Source organism: Clavelina lepadiformis, chromosome 6 (assembly GCF_947623445.1).
Source record: "Clavelina lepadiformis chromosome 6, kaClaLepa1.1, whole genome shotgun sequence".
Lineage (NCBI taxonomy): Eukaryota > Metazoa > Chordata > Ascidiacea > Aplousobranchia > Clavelinidae > Clavelina > Clavelina lepadiformis.
Genome location: NC_135245.1, coordinates 17965118 through 17991312, shown reverse-complemented (window position 1 = coordinate 17991312; position 26195 = coordinate 17965118). Strand labels below are relative to the sequence as shown.

Sequence of the window (26195 nt, the reverse complement as noted above, 5' to 3'; positions counted from 1 at the left end):
TGGTCTATAAATTATTTTGCAGCTTTTGTGAACTTGCGCAACCTCTGGCGGTCGGTAAATTTATGGTCCACATGAAACTTAGCGAAATGTGTTTGTGCGTTGATTTCATCAACTTTGCAAGTGAACATCCCGGGACGGCAAGGCAAGGTAAGTGTCTACTTTTCCTGTAGCCTGGGTTTTAGGCAGTAAAATCACAGTTTTGTGTTATACTATGCTGACAAAGTTTTAAATTCCATAAAATTTATGTATTGCTTTTTCTGTATTTGTACCAAACAGTGTAAAACTTCACCAAAGCTTTTGCCAACGATCTGAATTGAGGGTAATAGGCTATACCATACCAATAGAGAGTAGTCTAGTCTATATAAGTTACCACTTTTTACTACCTTATGTTAGCTTGTAGTCGTCTTCTTAATGTGGTTGCAACACAACAGATTATGGAGGAAGTGTGCAAAGAACTGGTGCAATTCATGCAACTTTCATCAAGGTTGGAAATAAAGCTGACTGCGACTAAAAATGTTTTAGCTCTCTCCGGTGCCCCCGAGGGCAGAAAATTTATACTGGAGAATAAAAACTTGCTTGAGGTTTGTCAGTATGTTGTGATACAATTGTAAAATGCTGTAAATAAAAATGAAAGCTGTGTGTAGTGTTTGATAAACAAGCTTATAACTTGCTTATATGTTGAATTTAATTTATTTTAGTATCATTGCCAACTAATTACCAACTAATTAACAGTTACCAACTAATTAATACATTAGTAAATAAAAAGTTTAAATTTCTTTACTTTAGTCGGAATTTTTGTGTTTATATTTCCAATATTTTCAGGCAATTTTGACTCTGACAAAGGATAAGATTCCTCTTGTAGTAAAAGATTGCTACTTGTCATTGGTCAATTTATCGGCGGAAGATTACTTTGCAAAATCTGTCTTGGAAAAGTATAATGTTGTGCCAGAGTTTTTAAAAATCATTTCGGATCCTAACTCCGAATTTTCCCATCAAGTATGCATGATCATGTCAAACCTAACGCGATCAAACTTTGGGAGTACAAAAGTTGTGGAGATTATCTTCAATGATAAATCTTCTCGTCTCAATCAACTGCTCGATGCATTCTACAAAACAAAGTACAACAAACATGGAGCTTCTCTTAACCATTTGGCTTCTCTATTTACAAATCTTACTCAAATCCCAAAAGGTTGGTCCTGAAGAAATTGTTTTATTAAATATCTTATAATTGTTGATCTATTAATTATCTTCATCTCACAGTTTATTAAATCATATATCAAAGCATTAGTTGAATAGCTGTCATGTTTTATCGTTTTCCATAGCAAGAAGTTTTTTCCTGGACGAAACAAAGAACCACATACAACGTTTGCTTCCATATTTGCAATATCAGGAATCTCTGACACGACGAGGAGGAATAGCATCTATGTTGAGGAATTGCTGTTTTGAATATGGTGTGTATCAAGTATCATTCCAGCTGAAAAAATTTCCAAATTTTCACAGTTAACGCTTTCAGAAAGTCACGGTTGGTTGCTTGGTGAGAAGGTGGACATTTTACCTCATCTTCTTTTGCCTCTTGCTGGTCCTGAAGAATTTAGCGAAGCGGATACTGACAAACTTCCTCTTGATCTCCAATATCTTCCGAGTGATAAAACCAGGGAACCAGATGAAGATATTCGAAAAATTTTAATCCAATCTATTATTTTAGTAAGTAGGAATAAAATTCTTACCAGTTGTTTGAGCTATGCTTGTCTCTTTCATTCACGTCGGTATATTTTAAGCACTGCTTGGCCTTTTTGAGAAAAACTTAAACTGTTTTCTTGTCTAAATGTTTGCTATCATTATTTTTAGCTTTGTGCTGATGAATCAGGGCGTGAATTTGTCAAATCGAAAAACGCTTACGTCATAATACGGGAACTCCATCAATGGGAATTAAAAGAACAGAACTCTGAAGTGGCTGAGGAATGTGAAAAATTAATTCAGGTGCGAAAAAAGTTGCTATGGACACGTGTTTTCACCATAAGACAAAATAATTTTATGTAAGCTATCAAAATCTAATCATCTTGCAGATTTTTAAATGTTTTTGTGTGCAGTGGCCTTTAGCTTTTTCGCACCACAGCCAGGGTTACCATTTATAAACTCTGTGATTAAGCCAGTGCATTGAGAATACAAAACGTACAAGTGCATTTCACCATAAAACTAGTGTTTTTTCTGACTCAGTTCAAGTTGAGTCCTTCTGTAATGTCGCTGGAGTCCAGTCAACACTATTTGATCCAGAAAGTTCGCTGAAGTCATCTTGAGTTGCCGCGTTAAGTTGGTTTCCAGTTGCCAGAGCCCTCACAAACTGGTTAAAAACACGTTGTAGTCAAAGATCACAGAATTACTTTATTTTATATGTCAAGCGCGACTGTTTACTTGCCACAGCTACGCTAACTTTGAGTCAAATGGGGCTATTTCAGACAACTAATGCGTGTCAGGTCATGGCAACATTAGTTTATAACGCATACCTGGGGCATTAACCCTTTCCCTGTTTTTCCTTTTGCCACGAACGTTTAGTGTCCAATTACATATAGAACTTATCATGCTAATTTAAAACTTGTAGTTTAGCGTAGTGAGTGATAAGTCACACTACAATTTATTCTGAACAAAATGTTGTCTGGTGATATCGTAAAAGCCTTGTTCAAGCGAAAAATTTCAGAAGATATAATTCACATCATCACATGTGTCATACTCATATCCTTGCAGATTCTCATTTCTGAAGAACCAAATGAAGGCAATTTGATGAACATTGATATACCAGAAAACTACCAGAGAATTTCGGAGACATCATGATTGCAGCGTTTTGTAAAATACTGTGCAGTTTTGCTGTGCGCAGCCTCCACAGCTGGGCGATGGTAGTAGGAACGCTTTGAAGGTCTCTTTCTTGCCGATTGGACATTGAAGAACCGCAAGACGGCACCAGAGGGTTGACATTTGTGATCGGTCATATTTTTCATCCAACTATCTGTCGTCTTACCAACTGGTACATATCAGCATCGAGTTTAACGTGGCTTACAACTGTCGGAAGCCTAGCTCATAAATTGTTGCAAAAATTGGATAAACATCCAATAGATATCACATCACATTTTGATGTATTATGTGCAGTCCATATACTTACTGCGAAATACTATTCACTTACATTATAAAACGAAGCATTGTCATATTATGCAAATACAATACAACCAAATCAGGAAAACTTGGACTTGCCAAAACTTCGGAATGTTTGTTACAATCTGCAGTGAGTCATAAAAACAATATCGTTGACGTCACAATATTCCTTTTTAATTCGTAACACCGATGTCAAGCAGTTCATAGCGTGATCCTAAAATTGCAGATTTAACTGAGTTTACAATGCAGAACACAAAGGCGTTCTTGTTACGCCACATTAACTATTGTTTTTACTCTTACGTGTGCGGAAGAATTTGATAAATTGCTTTTGCTCATGACGTAGATAATAGCTACAGGCAGGACAATGCTCATCAAATCTCACTCCATCAATCGTTGTCAACTGATTTGAATCCGAAGGTTTATTTTAAACCTAAAAGCATGTCTTGCAACCCTGCATGCTTTCAAGTCTCAAAAGATTGTGAAACTTTCGGTCACAAACGTGTGCATTGAAGCGTGATACGTGTCGAGTATGCCTAAGGCAAGGCGCTCTTTGTAACCACCCCTCTACCCTGCCTAAAGTTAAAAAGAAATATTTTGCTAAGCTATCCAACTGAAACCCATATATCTGGGTTCCAAGAAAATGGTAAATTCCTTCACACAATTGCAAAATAAGGTTTTGGGTTGAACTTACGCAAAATTGGTTGTCAGGACATTCGTGTGTGCAAACGCAACACATTTTAGCGCTTGGCATCAAAAATCGATCAACGCAAAGCGTGTACAGCATTGTTGACATTTTTATGATTGTTGTGTGCATCGGCTCCAGTATCATCAATTGCAAAACAGACCTGTCAATTTTTTTTTGCTCAATCGCTGGCAATATGTTTTCGCCGACTATTAAAATAAGCCGCAAATTTTTCTTTATTGTTATCGTATAATTAAAAAGACTGCAATGCCACTGGAAGTGCTATAGAAGATATTTAAAATACATGACGTTCTTTATCGCTAAAACGACATAATTAATTTCATAATTAGTGCCAGTAAATTGACAGCATACTGTAATTAGTTTCGGTAGAGTTAATTCCAGCATAACTAGTTAAGCAGTTCTAATTAGGGTTTAATTTTGCTCACGTTGATTTGTCATCACACGTGATAAATCAATTATACCCGAATATGAGAAAGTAGGGGTACATCACTGAAAGTAGGCTAACCCCGTGTTAAACAATTTTAAGTTGAAAGAACATATTAGCCTAAGGTTAAATTTCCATAAAAGCGTGGATTTACGTTAATATTTTTTACATTAAAGGGATAGTTTTAAACAACAATTCTAACGTTCAAATTAATTGCAAATCGCCCTAGAATAGAAACCCTCAAAAATTACAAAAAAGTAAATATATAAGCCGAGGCTTATCTTCAAAGCAGCATGGTGCTTCGGCAATGATACAATGATAAGAAACACGTCATTGGATGGTGGGATGATGATCCCTATAGGCCTATAACCGTGGTCTCGCTTATAGCACGAAACCCGTAGAAGGTGTTTTAGACCTTTTTCATTATATAGGTAAATAAATATCGAAAAAGGCACATTTTGTATCGTACCGTTTATTTTTGTCATTGACTGCGAGGCGCAAAAACGACTGTACTAACCTTCACAGCATGATAGAACGAAAATATTCCCACACACAGTCAACGAACGGGAAAAAAGTGGCAAAGCCTCGAGGGCAAGACGTGCAAGATGTTAACTGAGTTGTAAGGACGAAAAGTAGCACGGCCAAATCCAATGTTCGACAACTGCACGAATATCTAAATCAACGGTTTTACTTCCTGCCCATTAATTTTCAGTTTATATTCTTTTAACGGACATATTGTTTGCTATTATCCAGTAAACTGAGTAGAGGTTTAGTCGATGGTTTCATTACAGAAAATCTCATGGTCAGGTTTTATGTACTATACTAGGGTTGCCATACGTCAGGATTTTCCCTGACATGTCAGGGAATTTAGAGTTCAAATCTGCGTCAGGGAGAAATGCTAAAATGTACTTAAAAGTTCGGGATTTTTTAAAATTATATTTTAGTCCAAGTTTTTCTAGGTTGCCACCTTTTTTCAAACTATTTTTAGGTCGCGAACATTCTCAGCTCGTCAAAACTGTCTGCTTTAAATCTGTCTGCAACTCGTTTGCTACCTTGATAAGATTTAAGAAGTTTAAGAAAGAGATAAGATGACTATTGAGAGAATGAAAGGAATTTTAACACTTCAGTACAAAGCATGTCTTGTGGAGAATTTTATATGTTTTTGAAGTCCAAGAAGAGCTTGTTGAAAAACATTAGATCTTCGGAAAAGTACGATTGGTATGAGGGAGAGTAGAGTATTATTCATAAACTGTTATAAGTTTATTGCTTGTAATTATTTTGGAGCGTATTTTGTAAAAATTTTGTGCTAATTTTCGTTTACATAAATCTTACTGTATAGAAGAAAACTTGCATTCGTGCAATGCAATGCAACATTTCTTTGCTGTTTTTGTATTGTTTCGTGTTTATCCTTCTTTCACAACAAAGCAATGGCGGCAATGCACTTTGGTAATGTTTTAAAGTTAGTCAATGCAACTGAGGTAAATTTGTCAGGGATTGAGCATTATCAAATATGGTAACTCAACATTAGGTTTAGGGTAACCCTGTACTAAAAAGCCTACCTTAACTCTTATGCATAGTAACAATACCACGTCCGCCGCAAGCTATTGTTCTATAAAAAGGATCCCCGAGTAGCATTGTAAGAGTGCTAAAAAGCGGTTACTTTCGTGAAGTCATAATTAGAAGTGACTTATATTGGCAGTTTGGCACATGTATCAGTGTTGTAATGGCAAACGGGGCAATGCAGATCGTTTTTTGACCAACACTTTTGACACTTTTATGAACGTCCTTCACATGTTTTCTCCCCCTGTCATTAACAATTACTTATTAGTCTACCTACTGTAGGATACTTCTAGAATCTAAAACTATATTAGAGATAAGTCAGATCTAGTGTTCAGTCTTTCCTTCAAATATTTGAAACTAGTTCCAGTCATTTCGAGGCTTAGCCTATATTCAGTAACAAATTGGAAACGTTCCTACAGTGCCTCTTAAAAAAGCTCTGCAGTCGCGAGCAGCCTTCAGTTATTTTTCTGCTGATTGCGGCTGTCGTATAAAAGTATGAAATAATACCTGACGTAACACCTGATTTATACCAAATGTCACAATTTTACGTGTATAAACGCCGTCTATAATTTGCAGTTTGGTTCTGGTAATACAGTACACGCAATTTGCACATGATTAAAGAGATTGCGTGCAATATGATGAATCTAATGATTTAATGCCTCCACAACGTGTGATAACTTGAGTTATATTACAGCATAGCCGCAAATTGCAAACCGTTCGTAGCCTATGTAGCGCATTCTTCTGAAATTGCCTGTTGTAATCGCTTAAATATGTGGGTTCTGTTTTGTAAGATTATATTCGAGATCTATTGCTATGCAGCTATTTTAACTTTGAGCATCAGTAAATATTTCTTTAAGATTTATTTCATTTCAGCAATATAAGCTCAAGCAACTGCTCGACGAAGATTTCTAGCATTTGTGTTTTATGCAACTGATTTACTGTACAGTAGTTTTAACAAATGCATAAAATCTGGTAACAACTTTTTTCTTGTGCGTAGGTTGCGTAGGCTATGTAGGTATAGGAAACGCGTATGGTAAGGCGTAGTATTATATTTGGCCGCTAACTACGCAGCCTATTAGTAGACTATATGACGCTAAATAGACTTTATTGATGTAGCAATGTACGGTAAATCTGACATATAACTGACATTTGTATACTAGAGCTGAAAAATCTTTAATTAGTAATGGACGATTAACCTAGCAAGAGCTAAAGGCATAGCCGACTAATGTAGAAGTGTTCAACAGTTTCCTTATTCGTGTGTATCGAACAATTGTCTCGCCTTCAATAGATTCTTGCATTTGAGCCACATAAGTGGGAAGCTGAAGACCCGACCAGGATTCAGTAAATGATGATATATACAGCGTGTTCAATGTACTCCGTGGAGCGTTAAGCTGGCAAAAAGAATCGAGCATTGTCACAGGAGCCACAGATACGATCCAAAACCGGTTAAAATTTACAAGTTTGCCTGTACGTGCGTGATTAGTTTCGGTTTGTGTACCGGTAGTTACTGCCAAGTGCCAACCCACAGCAAGGATATAAATTGGTAACTTTAGAACGGTAAACGGTAACTCAAAGAGTCTTCCTTGTCAGCATGTTGCTGAGGTTCGTGAAAGCGGAAAATGACGTACAAATGACATCATAATGGGTCGCGAAATGATTATGTCCCGTCCTTAACCTGTCTCAGATATGATGATTGATAGTTGTTGGTAGTAAAATACTTCCAAGATAGGTTATAATGGAACCGTGTTTACATGTTTGAAGTGGACCAAAAAGCATTTAGGCCGTAGTTTACGTCTAGAGCTATTAGATACATACATTGTACTCTTTCCAAACTCGCTGTTTCTGCTGGGACAGTTTATAGCGAGATATTTTTCCCCTGTTTAAACTAAAGAATCTAATTTCCCTAATTTCTTTTTAATTAACACGAGTTTAGCGTATGTAAGCGATCCTGTATCAACTACAAATCGACTTGTGCGTTTCGTTGTAACGCTACTCAAGATTTTGTGGCAATTGTGCGTATTTTAGCAAAGGTTTCTACAAAATTAAGTTGCTTTATACTGCAAATGGTGCTGAAAGTTATTCGAGTAAACTTATTCGGCAATTTTGGAAAACCAACTGCAGTTGATGTGTGCGCTCGTGTGTTAAATCGTGTAGTGCGATATTTTAAACTTAACATTAACATTTTGATTTTCCACTCGTGCTCTTTCTGCGCATACGTACGCTATTTTTTATTACGCAAAACACGGACAACAGTGACTAAGGGAATTTTACTTTACTGCAAAGCGCCGTGTGTCGCAACCCCAACGTCATAATGCAAAAAACTGTCGTAATGAGGTGCGCATGGCTGCAGTGCAATGAATCTATATGTCAGCTAAAACAATTGATTACTCGCGAAATTTACAAACTACATTTACACAAAACGTTTTCTGTTCAATGATGTTTTAATGAGAGTGCAACTGACGAAGCAAGTTCAAGCTATATGCAAGCTCGTGTTTCTGATTAATTAAAAGTTAAACTTTGCAGTGCTAACTTCTATTTTGCCTTTTTTTATAATGTTGTGAGGCGTTTAACCGAAAACCTAAGTCCTATACCCATTTGTCACTGTCATAGTAAATAATTGTAGGCGTAACAGGTAGCACAGAATTACGGAAGCCAGCAGATAAAGAAAAGCGTAGGTAGCTTTGTACGTTTAAAATATGATTTACCGTACTACACGTAATACCATCGTGTGTCTATATACAGCAGTTATTTCTATTTCTTTTTTATGTTAACCGATAAAGCGATCCCTGTTTTTCAGTTATTCAATAAAATATTAATTACCATGGATATTTGAGTTATCGTAATAGGTTTTTAAATTTTGAATAAGAGCCTGCAATATCATAGGTTGATAGAATGTAGATACAGGCAGGTAGCATCAAAGGTCTGTGCGGTGACTAGTGTTCTTGAACAGCGTTTAGGTTTGCAACACCTGTGCACTGTCAAAAATTTTTATTTTGGCAAAACAGAGACAAGATACTGTTTTCAGAAGGGCAGGGCATTCTTCGAGCGTTACTTGAAACCGCAGGGTTGAAGGGTACTTGAAGCCAATTACCCACCATATCAAAGCACAAGTCAGGCACAGTCAAGTGTTTTGTCACACACGAACCTATTCGTTTTGGAAAAGTTGCTGCCACTGTTTTCTTGTGAGGACTTTGCTACCAGCCAACGATTAATGCCCAAAAATCAAGATGATATCAAAATGTATCTGTCATCACACTTGCAACTCAGCAAGAATATTAGACTAGCCTGGTGTAGAAAGTAAGTCATGGCCGAAACTGTACGTGCGAGTTAGACAAATCGCAGTTTAACAATTTCGAGGAATAAGCTTTTTTATGTTCAGGTGTCGTAGTTAGTCACAGCTACAGCGCATTGATATAGATTTGAATCTGTTACAGCAATAAAGTCTTATATTTGCGTTGGAGATGTCCCTTCCTTGATCCTTAGAATGGCGATCTTCTAACACAGTTGTTCCCAAACTGGGGTCCGTAAAGCAGTTTCAGAGGGTCCGCAATGAGAATTAGTCTTTAAAGCTTTAAAGCAATTTTAGAGGGTACACGACATGAGAGTTGTGCTATCCAAAACCAAACATTGATGAGTTAATTGCAGCAAAACAAGTGCACCCATCCCGTTAAACGCTTACCGTATTTGATAGTTTTTCCTTTTTATTTCATTGGTGTGGTTTTTGCATTTTCCCTATAGCATTCTTTGATTTTTATAGGGTCGCGAAATATCAAAATAACTGCGAAGGGTCCACCAGGCAAAATTTTTAGAAAAGTTTGGGAACCGCTGCTCTAACAATATGCTACTTTTTGATTCAAAAGGGATAGATAAAGCCGCATTCACTGGGCTTGTTTACATAAAAATCGGTCCACCACGGCCACAGCTGTATGAGCTCTTAGGATTATGACGTAAGTTAAATTAGGGCTTTGCGACAGAAGTTTTTCATTTTGGATTATGGCGTCACACGATAATTAATGTTGTGTGCTCGTATCACGTGTAGGAAACGAAGTAGCACTAGATTTGTAGGCATCTTCAATGAAGTACGTTATTTTACCATAAATACTTAGAATTGGTGAAGCGTTTGAAGAAATCCGCTTTGCTGTCATTGAGTTGAGTTGGAAGGCTAAAATGCGTGTAGGTATTTGCACTATAAATCTAAGCGTTGACAGTACGTGGTCGATTAAGTCGATGCCCTCCCAAAAGGTTTTGCGAGCAAAGCAATTTCGCGTTTAAAACGTTTCGAATTGTGGCATTTAGAAAAAGGTTTGGAAGCCTATGGTTGAATCATAAACACGTTCTGTTTGTGAGATTCATTTTGTGAACGTGGCATACCGCTGCAAACTGAATAGCCTACTATAAATTCCATAGTGCCGTCAGTACTTCGAATAGCGTATTGTTGAGACAAAAGATGATATTACAGTATGTCTTTGTTTTTTTGTTGGCTTGTCAAAGCCTCATTTTTCGTAAGCGTTGATTTGTTAATGAAATGATTGACTTCTTTTCAACACATTGTAAACCCAAGTCTAAAAATGTCTTGGGTAATCACGATTTAGCGGATACAGACAGCAGGTTTTTACAAGGAAATGTACTCCAAGAACTTTCACGTTTCGAAATGTTTTGCCATTGCCAGCTGGCAAGCAATAATAATTCACGTGACTTGGTTGCTGAATAACGTCTTGGGTTAACATGTTGTCGCTGTATACCAGCAGGCTTAAAGCTAAACCCTTGCTAATTGCTGCCGATAAGCTTATGCACATTATGTTTTCATATGACTGAATTGCCTCAGACTCTAAATTGCAAGTTTTGAAATGGCGAATGTTTTATACTGTTCTTGAAATATACTCTTTTCTATTGTATAGTTACAGGGCTAGGTAACAAATAACGTGAAATGCTGCAGAAAATGACATGAGTTTAACAAAGAAGTTTCGTTTGAGTGTTGATAGCTCGGAATCCCAAATCGACGTCGATCTTCCTAAGGAAGAAACGTGCGGATGTGAGGTTGGATGTGCTGGATGTTGGGAAAGTGAAAGGTAAGGAGGAATTCTTCATCAAAATCTTGACTACTTTTGTACATTGCGTTGTTTTGTTTAAAGTGTCTTTGGCTGCATTTTCCTTTCCGTTTCAAGCTTTATGACGTAATCGTAAAAAATGGCGCATATCAGACACGCATCAAGACGCTAGTATAAATTGTTCCATAATTAGCCGTTTAGAATTACGGAAAAACCAAGTTCAACTTGATGGGTTGTCTTTTTAAAGGAAATTGCATAACTTAACAAGTTGTTAGGTCGGTTATTGGGAGGCTAATAAAATCCCAGCAAACCAGTCGCAATTAATTTGTATTGGAAGGTAATAATTGTCACAGATTGTGTCTTCAGACAAATTATCAAAATTATTGTGGCTTATTTACGACCATCATCAATTATATAACTAAAAGAACAGCACACATTTGGAAAATATATAGGATACCATCGGCGAAAATTATTTACAACATTACTTGAAGTAACAATAGCAAATGCGATTAAATTTATAAGCCTGGTACTGTCTGCCCTTTCATTGCAAACATGGTGATATGTAGTCTATCATAGCACTGACGAAGTTTATGGTTCGCCATTTCGGAATTGAAACTCTGATAGTAATCCACATTATTGTAATCCACATACACCAATAAATTAAATCGTTTGATGTACAAGATCTACGAGATCTAGATCTACGATTACGTTAGATCTACGTCTAATGTAATCAAATTACTTCTTCTGTCTGCGTATTAGTTACAGGTTATTCTTTCAACCTGAACATAATGTTGTGGTTATATTTGGCCAAATTCTGTCACCTTTATTATAACAGAGCTTGAGATATTACGGAATTGGTTTTATGGCATTTTTACCATAGTTTTGCTCTGTTTTATTGATAAATGGTTATATTTCTTTAGTTGGTTAGCTGGTTAAATAGTTAAATTTCTTTCTTTAGTTCTTGTTTTATCAGAGGGCTGATTAATTACGCGCAACAACGAAATAAGGTTTTAACCCTTTGTTAAAATGAAGTTCTATATACGTTTGGATCGTTTTTGCTCGGGCATGCTAGGGATGGCCCCACTTGGAGATTTGGTTAAAGGATTTAAGCAACCGAGCACATTGAAATAGTTATCAATAATTTGTTATTGATATTTTGTAATTTAACAAAGATATTTGAGCACAGCGCGTAAAATATTCTCAAAGTATATCAAATCTAGTTGTTAATGAAAGATTTGACATTGTTGACAATTGAAATTAACGAACAGCAGAATTTTAGGTCAAAGTCTTCTTATACTTAAATCCTTAACACAACAAATTCTTGTTTAATAGGACTTAACAAAATCAAAAGACGCCCTGAAAACGAAATAAAGCGTCACTAATGCCGGATAAGTTTCCATAGAAAGAGGTCAAAAACCTCAAAAGCGCGAATTTTGAAGTTAAGTGATGTGCCCAGTACTTCAGTGCTGCGAATTTGTTAAGACGATTATTCAGAGACGTTAAGACGTAGTAAGCGTAGATTCACTAACGTAGATTATTTACCACTTAGTATCGTATTAAATATAGCTAAAGAAATACGCAGAATTAATCTATGCAAAATCAGTACGTTTTCCTTTTGCAAAAAGAGTATACAACTAACTTAATAACTTGTACGGTAAGCTGCACCAATTACCACAATGAAAATTAAAGCGGTATCATCTCATTAGAAGGCAATGCCTCTTAATATTTTTATTTATCTGTTCTTTTACAGGTTTCCCGCCAAAAAGTGCCAGACTTTCGCTACAACGAAATGGGCACTCTTCTTTTTTAGTCTCGGAGGAGTCGTGCAAGGATTTCTTGTGAACGGACACACTCCAGTGATTATTAGCACCATTGAAAAACGGTAAAATTGTTTATATTGTAACATTGCTTGTATTTTACAGTAGATAAACGTGAATATAACTTACTATGTATCATGCTCCATTGAAGGGTTTAAAAAGTGACATATCTTTTTCAATGTAATAAAAAGTATGCTCCGTTTATTGAGAACACGACACCGGTATCGAAGAAAATAATTATTCGCGAAGTTATTGCTCTTTAAAAGTAATCTGTAAGAAAGTTAGTACCCAGCTTTGCGCTGGGTTCTGCAATTAGCAAAAGGCCTAACTACGTATAGCTATTCCGTCCTATAACGCTGGGCATATTTAAATGTTTCGTCCACGTGGCATGTTCATCAACGTAGCTATTCTAATCTACCATCGTATAGCACAAAATTATATTATTGCCAACTTCCATGATTTAAGCGCTTGGGTTTTGCCACTTTTTCTGTGGTCCTTAATTGTTCGTGTTCGTAATGAACATGTTCTTTATTGTGCTATTGCTATAACGGTTAGCATCGTAATTTTCGCTTCGCACAGTTCATGACGGAAAATATAAGATCAGATAAAAATGACGTTTGAACACATAGTTGTGGCTACATTATGTCGAGGAAAGTTGTAATTATAAGTCTGAAATATGGCGCAATTGTGCAAAAAAAGTTTATTTCAACAAATATTTTTTGGTTTTGCTGAAAAAAAATGGTGCAAACGTCAACAAGATAAATACGTTCGTGTTGAAGTATTTTGTAGAAAAGTGAAAGCACAAATTATTTTTAATGGTCGTCGCTAATGTACAAGTATATACCAGCCTTAATCGCATTACAGGCCCTTCAAAGCGGAGATAGAAACCAGCCCAATCCTACATTTAATTTTGCAGCCCCGAAAACACTTCAAGGCAATACTGTATTAGGTTGCGTGCTAGTTTTCACGTTGTCGGGTTGGAGTTGTTTAAAAGAATTATTTTCTGAAATGTTAATATAGATATAATTGCTGGTCACGAAGACCTTTCAGGCCGCTACCTTATATGCAAGACCGCTCTTTGCATGGTTGGTGATTAACTGATTACCATCTTAACTGTAAAGGGAATAAAGGAGCTCATGATTTTGGGTACTACTAGCTTGCACGTTTTTTTCAGTTTTGTATCTATCGCGTTTATCAAAGTAATTCAAAAGCAACCAGTTGATTGCTCATCGCGTATAAATTTGAAGTCGCGAAGGAAGTCTTATTTCTAACATTGAGTTAAAACACTGGGTAAACACCGGTAACCGTATATGGGAATAAGTCGGATTATCGCATGAGGATTTGACTTAGTTGCTACTTCAGTTCGCTTAATTGCAAGTTTTTCGAGCAAAACGTTCAAAATAAAAACAATTATTGAATTATAGGTCATGTGCGTTGTAACGCGGTGATTAACCCCAGATGCGGATGAAACCACAACGTCTAAAACGTCATTATCGTCACGTCACATCCGAGTTTGTTTTGTCTGTTTCACGCCGCTTATTATGACGTGCCGCCGATTCTTTTTTATAATTGATAGTTTTCAAAGATCAAAGTTAAACAAACTAAGAAGCGAGATATTTCAAAGCGTCGATGAAGACAAGCAGTAGAGTATAACCTATGAAATTTAGTCTACTTTTTAATTATCTTCAGACAACTTTTTAAGAACACTCCACACATCGCGAACAATTCTACGTGAAGAAGTGATAACTTTTAGGCAAACTTATAGCGCCCGGCTACTTCGATACATTTGAAAGTTGCCGCTTTACAGTAAAATTTTTTTCTTTTCTCTTTTACGTTTCCAATTAAAATTTTTGACTAAAAATAGCAAACTGTGAAAACCACATCCATACAATTCTATTTAATTGCTTTTTTAGATTTAAACTCACCAGTACAGAGTCTGGCCTGATAGCGAGCATGTACGATATAGGAGGGTCCCTGACTATCCTCTTTGTGACGTACGTTGGAGGCCGCAGACACAAGACCCAATGGGTTGGCTGGGGGCTGTTTATGATTGGATTATCGGGGATTATTTTTTCTATACCCCATTTTGTCGCCCCAACGTATTCGTTTCAAGAAATGACGAACATTTGTGGAAGCTCAGCAACAGAAAATTGCGTGATATCGATGCTGAAGAACTTCAGGTCAGTCATGGTCAGGAAACTGATGGTTAAAGAGTTTTCCTTAGACTTTATAGTCTTACATCATGTCGCATAATCTGCGAATTTTAATTCTTCCAAATTTTTCCTCAAATTGAAAAACATACGACATCAATTTAATTAACTTTCAAAAGCCGAATCGACGTTGAATAAACGTTTAACTTTTACTTTTACCTGTTGTTATAAAAACTTTATCATTTTCCTAGATTTGTTTTTTACTTTGCGATGTTGATTACCGGTGTAGGGTCTTCCCCTTTATATTCACTGGCCATTACATTCTTGGATGAAAATGTCAAACAACGATATTCAGCTCTTTACAACGGTAAGCGGTTGAATGTTTTGTTGCAAAATATTTAATTGTTGCATCACACAAGCCACTGTTTGTTCATAGGCATTCTAATCACAATGTCCATCGTCGGACCTGGTATTGGATTCTTAGTGGGTGCGGCATTGCTCGATATTTACACCTATCCCAGCGAAACGTAAGTTTCAATTTCTAAATTACGTTTGTGACTCTACTGATGTCATAATCAACGCCTTTATTATGTCACAGGGTAACCATTAACCAATCCAGTGAAAACTGGGTGGGCGCTTGGTGGATGGGGTCCTTTATAATCGGATTTGTTGGAATTTTTGTGTCGATCCCTGTTTTAATGCTCCCGCGGGTAATTCCCGGAACAGAGAAACACAGAATGGAACGAGAGAAGGAAATTCATCATTCTGCGCAGGACACAGCGCAAAAAGAAGTCTTCGGGAAATCGTAATTGGAATTATTGCTTTAAATTGACTAATGATAGGCCTACTTACAAAGTCTGTCTTATACGGCAAAACTAAATGTGCACAGAAATGCTAATTTACTTTACTTTCGTAAAATACGTATAAAACGAAAGTTATTTACAGAACACAAAGCCTCATATTATGTGCTGCCATTGCAGAAAGGCCTATAATCCAATGGTTCAGCGTGACAGTTTGCGCAATTTTACAATTTTAGATTTCGGGACTTTCCCCAATGTACACTGACTTTGCTTCGGAACCCCACTTTTCTTTTCCTGTCTTTGGGTACCGCTCTTGATTCCGTGCTTATCGGGGGGTTTGCCGTGTTCGGGGCCAAATATTTGGAGACCCAGTTTGCACTTGGTGTCAGCCAAGCGGGGACTTATTTTGGTGGGTTAAAGAGGCTTTCTTTGTCAGAGCTTATTTTTATCATGAATACTAACTGAATATTCTAATGTATTATTAGCATTGATTGTGCGTTTACTATTAATTTGTCAAAACTGAAGTAGAAAAACAGTAAAATTTCTGATCAACGAAATATTTTAACCTTTACCACTTACAATCAGTCTCTCTTCTTATAATGTTCAGGTTTGATGGCAATACTCGGTGGCGCTGGCGGGCAGTTGGTCGGTGGAGGCAGCATCGCTAAATTTAACTTGAAAATGCCAACCATGCTTCGAATAAATTATATCGCTCCAGTTCTTGCGGTTGCCTGCGGCGGGGTGTACTTCATCACATGCAGCAACTTAGGTTGGAAGAATGTTGTAACTAAACATGAAAAAGTCAATGTTAAAGGAATCTTAATCGTTAGAATTATTATAATCTAAGTTTAATTTTTTCACTCAAAATTTAAATTCACCTTTTTGTATATATCAGCTTTCGCTGGTGTGAACAGCGCCTACAGTGGTTCAAGTGCAATTAACGGAATCAGCGATTCTTGTAATGCCGATTGTGGGTGTGAGGAGGGCTTGTACCACCCGGTTTGTGGAAGTGACAGAGTTACTTATTTTTCTCCTTGCTTCGCTGGCTGTGAATCACAAAATGTAAGTCAAATTTAGAAAACTGGGTTATACCAACGTTGCCTACTTGCCTATATGTCTATTATAACATGCATATTTGTGTGTTCTTGTATTTAAATGCACTGGAGTATTTGTATGTATGTCCCACTATCATTATTGCGTTCTTATTACTTCATACTAAGATATACCCATCAGCATTACGTAACATTGACTGCATTTTCGAAATTGTGTGAAGGGAGACACTTATAACAACTGCACGTGCATCGTTTCAACCGCGGCAAATTCTTCGGCCACCACAGGATTTTGCACTGACGAAATCTGCAGTAAAAGCTGGCAGTTGATCGTGTTTTGCTTCTTTAATTTTTTGCTCATGTTTTTTACTTTTGTGAACGAGGCTTCTGTCTTGCAAGCTTCCTTGCGATGCGTTGCTTTTAATCAAAGGTCTTTCGCAATTGGCCTACAGGTTTGCTTTCTTTTATTATTGTTTATTTTTCTTAAAACGTCCGAACATAACTCGCGTTACCTGCTGTTTAAGTAGGCCTACATTGTTAACATCAATTCCACTATCTTTTCGTTACGTTATTTTGTAGGTCCTATTTAGTCGGGTACTAGGTACTGTCCCCGGTCCGTTGATAGTTGGAGCCCTGTTTGACCGGGCTTGCTCCAAATGGACCCAGGAATGCGGTACCAGGGGCTCTTGCTTGATATACGACAACAAAAATCTATCTTTGTACCTCGCTGTTTTCATTATTGTTATCAAGGTAAGTGTATGACAAATTAATTTTGTTCGTTGCTGTATTACTTGTGTGACGTATTACACAACAAAACACATCAGTCATAATGACTGCGTACTCTGGCGGTTGTAGCAATATGAGCGAGGACGATTAATGCTTGATGACTTGTTTTACTTCTGCTTCGATGATATGAGTTCTCATATATCAAACGGTGTGACAATGCTGTAAGTTGCTTATATTCGTCTATACAAATTATTAAATTATGAAATTCCCATTTGATTTATTATCAGACACGAAGGCTTTCACCTTCGGGCAAAGCTTACTGAATGTTACATTGCGCAGTAGTAACCAGTGAAATTGATCACGTAAAAAGAGGGTCTTTTTACATACAACACAAGTGTATATATATAGGGCACACCAGTTCAAACGTGGTAATTTATCTGACGTCATTGCGCAGTCTTAACAAATGAGTGCGAGAAGTAACAACTAACAAATCATGACTCGTGACGTAACTGTCACAAGTGTTACAGAAACTTAAGGTCATAACTTATGCATGAAAAGTTATATAATGCGTTTATGTTTTTTCGTTTATGTTTCCATTATTTTTAGCTGTTGGACGCCCTCATATTCTGGATAGCACATCTGCGTTATAAACCCATTCCTGCTGAATTCACGGATGATGATGCGTGCGTTGAGGAGGACAAACATTCCATATCTGACGATAAAACCAAAGAACCCAACAAAGACGTCCAGCTTGTTACCAAGAGCAACGGATCTGCGCGTGCACCAGTTATCGAACAACCTATCTCACGTGACAAGATGTCGTCAGCACTTCCGGGTGAAACTCTATCTTCAAATACTTTCGATAATCACAGTTTTGTCGCTGACGACGCTATCATGCCGAGATAAGCGCACATGTTGCATCTGCACGTCTCAGTCTCACCAGTGCTTTGCTTTCAGTAGCTGCCCCAGGGTTGAGATGAAGCTTAGCCTGGATATGTTGCTGCTTGACTGACACACTTTCATGGGTTTTTAGTGGACTTTTTGTATACACCCGGCCTCTCAGTATTAATTACTAGCTCAAGTTTGTTTGTATTTAGTAAATAAGTTTAACATCAACTGTGGTGTAATCATGTTTATAAAGTTTTATATCTTCTTATATTATCTATATAAACATATATCTATATCTATATGCTATGTAGGCCACGCCGATAAAATCCAAAAAAATGTTTATGCAATGTACGCAATTATCACAGTTTCCGCTTTATTAATTCTTTTTTGTACAACAACAAATTTATCAATGTTAATTTTAACACTAAACCAAACTATCAACGATGTCCGAAAGGTTGCCCTTGAAATTCCACTCACGCGAAATTCATATTCACATAACTCACGCGATAATCTTTTTCACGATATAGAGGTCTGGTATAGGTTTGAGCTTGATGCTCCTATACATTTAAATACGAAAATTTTAAAACCTGCATTGCCCACTTGCGGTGAATATGTTAGATACATTGTACCGCCAGATGTGGTTTAAATAGAACTGAAACATAAGTTCATATTAAACTGGGTTCTTATTATTACTATACATGTGTTTATCTCTAGGTTTAAGTCATCTTCTTGCCATCACTGTGACTTCTGTCAATTAATATGCGTTTTCCCATTTTAAATTTACCAATAAAGTATACGCTTTGTAAATTGTTTGATGTACATCTCTTTAATTGTTGCATTTTTGTTGTGTATTTTTGAATTGCTTGCCGTAGGCAGTATTTTGCTTGCGATTTTCACAATCGCTTCCTTCACTCTACGTTTTAAACTTTTGTGTTCTTGAGAAGTTCCACGGTATGATTCCAGAGCTCGGGAATTCGAATTTATGTTGTGAATTACAATTTTGCAAAACTTATCAAGGTTTTTTTGCACGTCAACGACTTTATCGTCAGAGTTTTGAGTTTTTGAATTTTACTGAATAAACGAATAGGCCTAAGTGATTGACAATCGGTAAGTGTTCTACAAACTTCAATGTGGTTGTTGCTATGTCGTCATATTATATGACGACATAAAGTATTCTGTGTTACTTCCAAATCGTCATTCAAACAACGACACTTTTTGTTTATCAAGGGAACTGTATTCTGCAAAAAAGGAAAAAAAAGAGTCAAACCGGTCGAAGACTATACTTGCCTGTGATCTTAACAACACTGCCAAAATTGATCCGCAGATCGAACTTATTCATTAATTATTACAGCTGGATTTACCCAAGCGATTGATTAGAAGAGAGTGTGATGATGGTAACATGTTCTATTTCTACCGGTCCAGGGAACGTTTGTTTGGTCAGAAAATTGTGAGCTAGTGTGTGCAGCAGGTCACTATGCACGAGACAAGCCAAACAATTAACCAAACTGTTGGGAAAATATTTTCGCAGTACGTCACCGAGGCGCAGTTCTACGTTCACATGGTCAGTACTATTATAGCCATATATCTGCTGATTGTTCTAATCCTGTATGAGAAGACTGAAAGAAAACGTGAATCTATGTCCGACTTTTTTCTGGATGGCTGAGTAACTGAGTATGGTTTAAATTCTCGTCCGAGATTGTTTGGTTTATCTTCAGTTGTTTTTTTAGCTTTGCTTTTAGCACATCGCTGGCTTCCTATTGGGATATTTTCCAAAGTGGTTGCAATTGATTATTGCACAGTTCTGAGAAGAGTCGAAGCTTTTCTAATGGCGATGACGTATTCTAACTTTTATTTTATTTTCTGGAGCAGGCAGATGTCATTCTATGAAAATCCATTGACCGAGCAACTCACAACACCTGTTACAAGGTGGCTGGCTAGGGTCCTTGGAGTTCTCATACTTTTGTCAATGCTTTTGTTTGCCATCCCTTTATGTTCGATCATTTCTTATGCAAGAGTAGATGCATTTTGCTTAGCAGTTAAAGCTGAATTTCTTAAAGCCATTGTCCATGGCTTAACTGGGTTTCTGTTCTTCATTTTCCACATTTTAACTACAACCCTTTTCGCTTTGCCCATTTATAAAAGTCGTTCTATTGTATCGCTTTCCAGCAGCAGCTATTCATCTAAAACCATGCTTACAGTCAAGAGGTTCTTTATTGTCAGTTCTTTGAGCGCCATGTTAAACGCGTTGGCGCTAGTTTCCATTTACCTGCCCAGGGACACTTTAATCCAGGACATATGGACGTACACGACGATGTTTACCGGTTTTTTCCTCACGCAGCTGGGCAACCTCGATCGGAGAGAAAGATTAGTTCCCTGGTGTAAAGCATCGTCACGCGCCAAGACGACATGAGGCGGTCAACTCTACCCTGTTGCCGCCTATAGAAATGTGAGCAGAATAACATGAAATATTTATGGTATCTTTCAGATGCTGCCTCATACTACAGAGGGTTCGACTGTTGCGTAGTTAACTGCAACCAAACTGCAGTTTACTGTCAGTCAGCAATCTCAAAGGAAATTTACATTTTGTTGGTTTAATTACACTCGTTTCATGATTGTGAATGCAATAGGTTACAGGTGTATATAGCACAGTTTGGAGGCATCAGAACTTTATCAAGCCCAAAGCTGGCATTGGGAATGAAGTCTTGTTCGAGTGTCTGTGGAAATAAAGTTGTTTCTGATGATTGAAGATGGGCCGGTGATTTTAATTGAAAATTATTTTAAAATTCTTTTATTGTTTTCGCGACTGCAAAATATTTTAAACAATGTTTTAACAAGATCCATTTAATTTTTAACTTACAGCGTTGACAGGCGTTGTAGGCCTATCTACTGTATATGAATAAATCTTCTCCAAGTAGAAATTTTAACGAGTGTTGTTGCTTTGTATGTTATAATTTTGTATATTTTTTTTGTAATAAATGTCGTGGTAACGACATTACAAAATAAAATAACCAATTAATACTTGTTCTTGTGATGCTAAGAGTAGTTTTCAGATACCAAAGCCTATACTGCATAGGCTTACGCACAGTTGCAATGAAAAGAAAACTGTTTTAGATAGCCCGTACCGTATATCAGCGAGAGCCAACGACAATATGTTATGAATAGCGGTATGGTTATCGCCCTATGTAAGGCTGAATAAACCGGCAGCGTTATTCCATGGTCTAAAAAAATTGCACTGAAATATTTATGAAACTAAAATTGAACACGTGATTAGGGATGGTTACTCGTCTGTGACGTTGCGTATAAATTATTCAGAACGATGATTTTATATTAATTGCAGCACATACTGGAATGTTGTGAAACGATTTTCAGCGCAACAAAAAGACATTTTGTTATATCTATTTCGTTGAGTTGCTGCTGGTCCACAGCCGAGGCTAACTTGAATTTCTGTTTTTTGGTGGAACGCATGCGTCGGATCAAAGACATGACTTGACGTGGAGAGACGCCTCCAAAGAGCGTCTGTACGCCTCCTTGGCTAAAACTGCAAAACGAAAACAAAAACGAACTGCGAAAAACAAAACCGCAAGACAAGCTTGTTTCTTTATAATTTTTTATTTATCACATAATAAAGCAGCAACACAAATACAAGTAATGCAAAGTAAAAATGCAAAAACAGTACAAATACCAAGAAGTTCAACATACACTAATATCGATGCACATATAAATGCCGTTTTCATAAACACCTTACCTATATACGAGTACAGTATATGAGTTATTCGTTATACCGAACATTTTTTGTGGAAGGACTTTTAGTATCTTTGATGTCTTGTTTAAAATCTCTCTTCGCACTGCGACGGTGACAGCTCAATGTTAGCAAGGAAACTGAATTTCGGAATTCAGGATGATCTTGTGTTAGATTCGAAAGTACTTGACATTTAATCCTTTTTTTCTGCATTTAAGCTGTAGTTATTTTAATATTTAGTGCAAGGTATTGAACTTGATCAGTGGGCTATTTTGGTTTCGTTTGCCTGCAAAATCTATTATAAACTCTATAACAAGTCTATCATGTGCCAAATGCGAGTTAACCAGAGAGGTGGAATCTGGTTCGTGCGCTTAACAAATTAAACTACAAACAATGCTTTCTTCACTAAAAATACTGAAGAACACTTCTTCCATAACCAAGGTGTCGAACCGGAACTGAACGTGAACCTTTCAACCGGATTGAGCGGATGCTTTGGAAAGCCAAGCCGGAACCAGAACCCAATGTGCGAATTTTTTCTTAACTTAAACCGAACCTGAACCGTAGAAAACAAGGAGAGAAAAAACGAAACGGAGTCGAACCGTTTTCGACCGTAACCACTTTTTAGCGCAGTAACTTGATTGATCTAACAGTTATGTTATGCACGGCAAGTATTTTGTTTAATTTTTACTGAGTTGAACATTTTTCTAGTCAAAACCTGTATCGCATACAAAAAATAACGCATTCAATTCATTATTTAACTTGGCACAAATCTACATCACATGTTGTATTAACTCGTTGTGACGTCTCCCAGGTGGTCTAGTGGTTAGGATTCGTGGCTCTCACCCACGCGGCCCGGGTTCGATTCCCGGTCTGGGAACATCGCTTTTAGTAAGTTTGCTAACTGTGCTAAACTTTCAGCATTATTTTCATTCATGTCTAAGGCTTTAGCACTTTCTCCAATGTGTTAGCCGATTAGCGTATGATTTTATGAACTACAGCTAACACTGTTTTTGTGCTAATCGCCTCAATAACAATAGAAAATAAATGAAATTAATTTTGGAAACATACTATTTATTATTTTGCACATTATAAATTTTAAGGTTTTTTTCACGTTTTCAACGTATACAACATCGTATCTCAAATGTGATGAAGGACAGCACAAAAGTCGGCAAGCACAAGTCGATGTGTAAACAATCACCAATGCACCATCCAGTGCTTTTGCATTTTTCTTAAAACTCGTAAAGTTTCTTATCGTTTAATTTTAATTGTATTGTATCGATTGTTTATGTTTGGCCATTGTCTGAGGGAGAACGAAAAGTGAAATCATACCGTTACAGCGTGATAAAGTAACAATTCCAGCAGCAAACAATAAGCGGGAGAAAGCAGCAAAGCCCAAAGGCAACGAGCAAGAATAATGTAATCGCATGATCAAGATGAATAATGGTTAGTAAAGCTATCAAGCACAAGATACTATAAACAAGTTGAAAAGAAGGCACAGTGACAAAACAATGATCACTAACCCAAACAGATGTAACGAATGAGTTGGATACTGAGACCAACGATATAAAGTTCTTTATATCGTTGCTGAGACAGTGCGGTAATTAGGCTACAAACCAGCTTATCTTTGCAGTGACTAGTGAGGCATTTTTTTGACAAAATATTGATTAATTAATCAGATGTGTTGTTCGTAAAAACATGTGACAGATATCGCCAAGTAAAAAATTAACTTGTTTAAAATATTACAAAAGATAATATTTATCAACAGCGTTTGCCAGTGCAACTCAAACAGTTTGGATTTTAGTACATTTTTTATTTCGTAATGATATGTGGAGAGTAATAAATTTTGTACTTTTTATAATGTAGATATGAGACTGGAACGGATATCTAAAGCCTGAAACAAAAAATCCATTATAGTGAGGTTTGCCTTACAATTAAGTTCGTAAATTATAAATGTAGGCTTATTCATAACACAACCTAATAACAGATTCTACACCTGCTCAAACTGCGTTTTACTAAGTAACGCTATGAGATTACCTATCGAAAGATTCTTGTTGCTTGACGGTAAAACGTTCCCTGACAAGGGGAGAAAATCTCTAGCAAAAGCACAAACGTAGCAGGTCAACGCGGGTGTGCGTGCCGCCCTCTGCACATATCCTGTGTTGGATTTCCAAAACGCGCACAGAAGGTGACTGCACTTGTGAAGATACTTTGTAAAGCAAAGAAGTCGTGCAGAGAAATGAACAAGACCTGATGGTAAGCAGCAGAACTTCATAGGATATGTCATCAATTTCTGGTTCGGTTCCAAACCAGTTACCGTCTTCATCGAATCATCAATTTAACTGGAACACATTTCATTGCAACAAACCAAGTACATCGGGCAATTGCTTTCAAGGAACCTCCTGTAACGTTCAAGTTTTAATAAAGAGTCCTGTGAGTTACAGCCGAGGACGTACTGCCTACTCTGACAGCCAGATCTTTCAGTTAGAAAAGTGCTTTTGTCAAAATCCATATCCTACAGCTCAAACTCGACTCCAATTGGCCAAAGATATCAACGTGCCTGAAGCAAAGGTCAAGATTTGGTTTCAAAACAGAAGAGCGAGGGCGAAAAAGCTGCAACTGTCAAGCAATAAGTCGTCGTGTGGACTAAAAAAGGATTTGGAATTATCATATAACTATGCCGGACGTATACCATCTACAAATCAGACCAGTGATTACTACAATAATTCTTACGTCACAACGGAAGAGCAATCCTTGTCGCGAGATGATAATATTGGTTCGACGACTCAGCAAACTTCGTCTGCTGCATCTAGAACACACGCAAAATACGAAGCTTGTAAAACAGGGACTTATCATACAAGTGAGTTAGCTGAAGTCTCAAATAATTTACGTGAGATTCCAAAAACCGAGACCCAGCCTGCGTCAAATTTGAACTGTACTTACTACCCTGCGTATCGGTTCCCTTTGCTGAACAAGTTCTGCCCCAGCAGTTACAGTTACCCTCAAGACGCGCAATCCAACAATGTTGGAAGTAATTGCACACAAAAGGAACTTACCAACCTCGGCTACCCGTGTCGTTTCCCAGTGATTCAAGGTAATATTTCGCGTTTGACGAGCTCACACAACATCGCCGCATATTCCCATGGTAAGCCTTACGCGGTTTCAAGTCTTGCTAAAGCAGCATCTCTTCTCCAAGCGGGTTCAAGTTATGTTATTGATCCATTTAATGCAGGCAGCGAAACAAAGGAGAGTTCTGATAAATCTTTATTCAACGTATCTTCCGAATATTTGTCAGGTAAGCAAAATGAACATTTCGCTTTGCAGAAAGAACCGCAAAAATTTTTTTCTGCAAATTTCGAGAAGAAAATTGGGCATTTTCCACCTCAGCAAAACGCTTCAAACCATCAGCTGACGCACTTTGACGTTCACAACCAACATGAAGATTGTTACAGCAGCCAACCACCCCCGCTGCAATCACCGCCGATAATTCGAAGATTTGTTATTCCTTTTAAGGATCTTTTGAGCAGTTTAAGTTCGGAAGACGCTACAACGAAAGAAGTCCAGCAAAGATCGCTTCAAGGAAAAGACGATTTCCCTGCTCCGTCAAACACAGTCTTTTCTGAGTTGTCGAACCACAATGGGTCGCTTTCGCAACACGTTCCATATACAACCCAAGGATCGCTTCCAGTGACGCGTTTCGAAAACTTGATGGTCGTCGACGATGTGATGCAATTAAAAGATTTTTAGTTAAAACATCGGTATGAGCAATAAGCAAAGATTGCTTAATTGTTTACTAAGCTATGCCTTTATTGTGAAACACGTTTTGAAAAAATATTTTTAACCGAGTTTTGCGCAAGAACATGAAAACACTCGTCATTATAGCAACTGAGTTGTAGCCTAATAATTTGGTTACCGCTGAAAGATTTTTTGAAGTAATTTGTAATAAAAAATACAGCACGACAATCAGCATAAACTTATGTTGCTTGAATTTATTTATTATTCGTGGACATTATTAACTTAAGGTACGATACGTATCTCCTGATACTTTGTGAGCTTCACTGCTTTAGCGAACTCTAACGGTTGAATAATTTTGTGTTTTTCTGGAGAATACTTGAAATTAAACTCACTACTACAACAAACATTGATGTAT

At 37.2% G+C, this 26195-nt stretch overlaps 3 protein-coding genes and 1 non-coding gene across 5 annotated transcripts; all 4 read left to right on the top strand.

Moving 5' to 3' along the window:
* The first annotated feature begins 21 nt into the window (after positions 1-21).
* LOC143463245 (protein HGH1 homolog) lies at positions 22-3232 on the top strand. The gene is made up of 7 exons (XM_076961676.1): positions 22-147; positions 432-581; positions 823-1189; positions 1323-1451; positions 1514-1704; positions 1849-1980; positions 2743-3232. Exons 2-7 carry the CDS (start codon positions 435-437, stop codon positions 2827-2829), a joined length of 1053 nt encoding a protein of 350 aa, XP_076817791.1. The 5' UTR covers positions 22-147; positions 432-434; the 3' UTR covers positions 2830-3232.
* Positions 3233-10711: 7479 nt separating this feature from the next.
* Positions 10712-19413, top strand: LOC143463221 (solute carrier organic anion transporter family member 4A1-like). Of its 2 annotated transcripts, none has more exons than XM_076961645.1 (12): positions 10712-10900; positions 12630-12761; positions 14610-14876; positions 15098-15213; positions 15283-15373; positions 15445-15651; positions 15883-16055; positions 16254-16415; positions 16542-16708; positions 16920-17147; positions 17275-17445; positions 18028-19413. In XM_076961645.1, the coding sequence occupies exons 1-12, from the start codon at positions 10776-10778 to the stop codon at positions 18325-18327; spliced, it is 2139 nt and encodes a 712-aa protein (XP_076817760.1). In that variant the 5' UTR covers positions 10712-10775; the 3' UTR covers positions 18328-19413. The 2 variants fall into 2 exon arrangements, with proteins under 2 accessions (XP_076817760.1, XP_076817761.1); XM_076961646.1 differs by having other exon boundaries at positions 16542-16712; positions 16924-17147.
* Positions 19414-22853: 3440 nt separating this feature from the next.
* Trnae-cuc (transfer RNA glutamic acid (anticodon CUC)) lies at positions 22854-22925 on the top strand. The gene has a single exon. It is a non-coding gene; the product is annotated as a tRNA-Glu (tRNA).
* Positions 22926-23925: 1000 nt separating this feature from the next.
* Positions 23926-26193, top strand: LOC143463236 (uncharacterized). Its single transcript, XM_076961665.1, has 2 exons — positions 23926-25190; positions 25278-26193. Exons 1-2 carry the CDS (start codon positions 24326-24328, stop codon positions 25790-25792), a joined length of 1380 nt encoding a protein of 459 aa, XP_076817780.1. The 5' UTR covers positions 23926-24325; the 3' UTR covers positions 25793-26193.
* Positions 26194-26195: the final 2 nt, after the last annotated feature.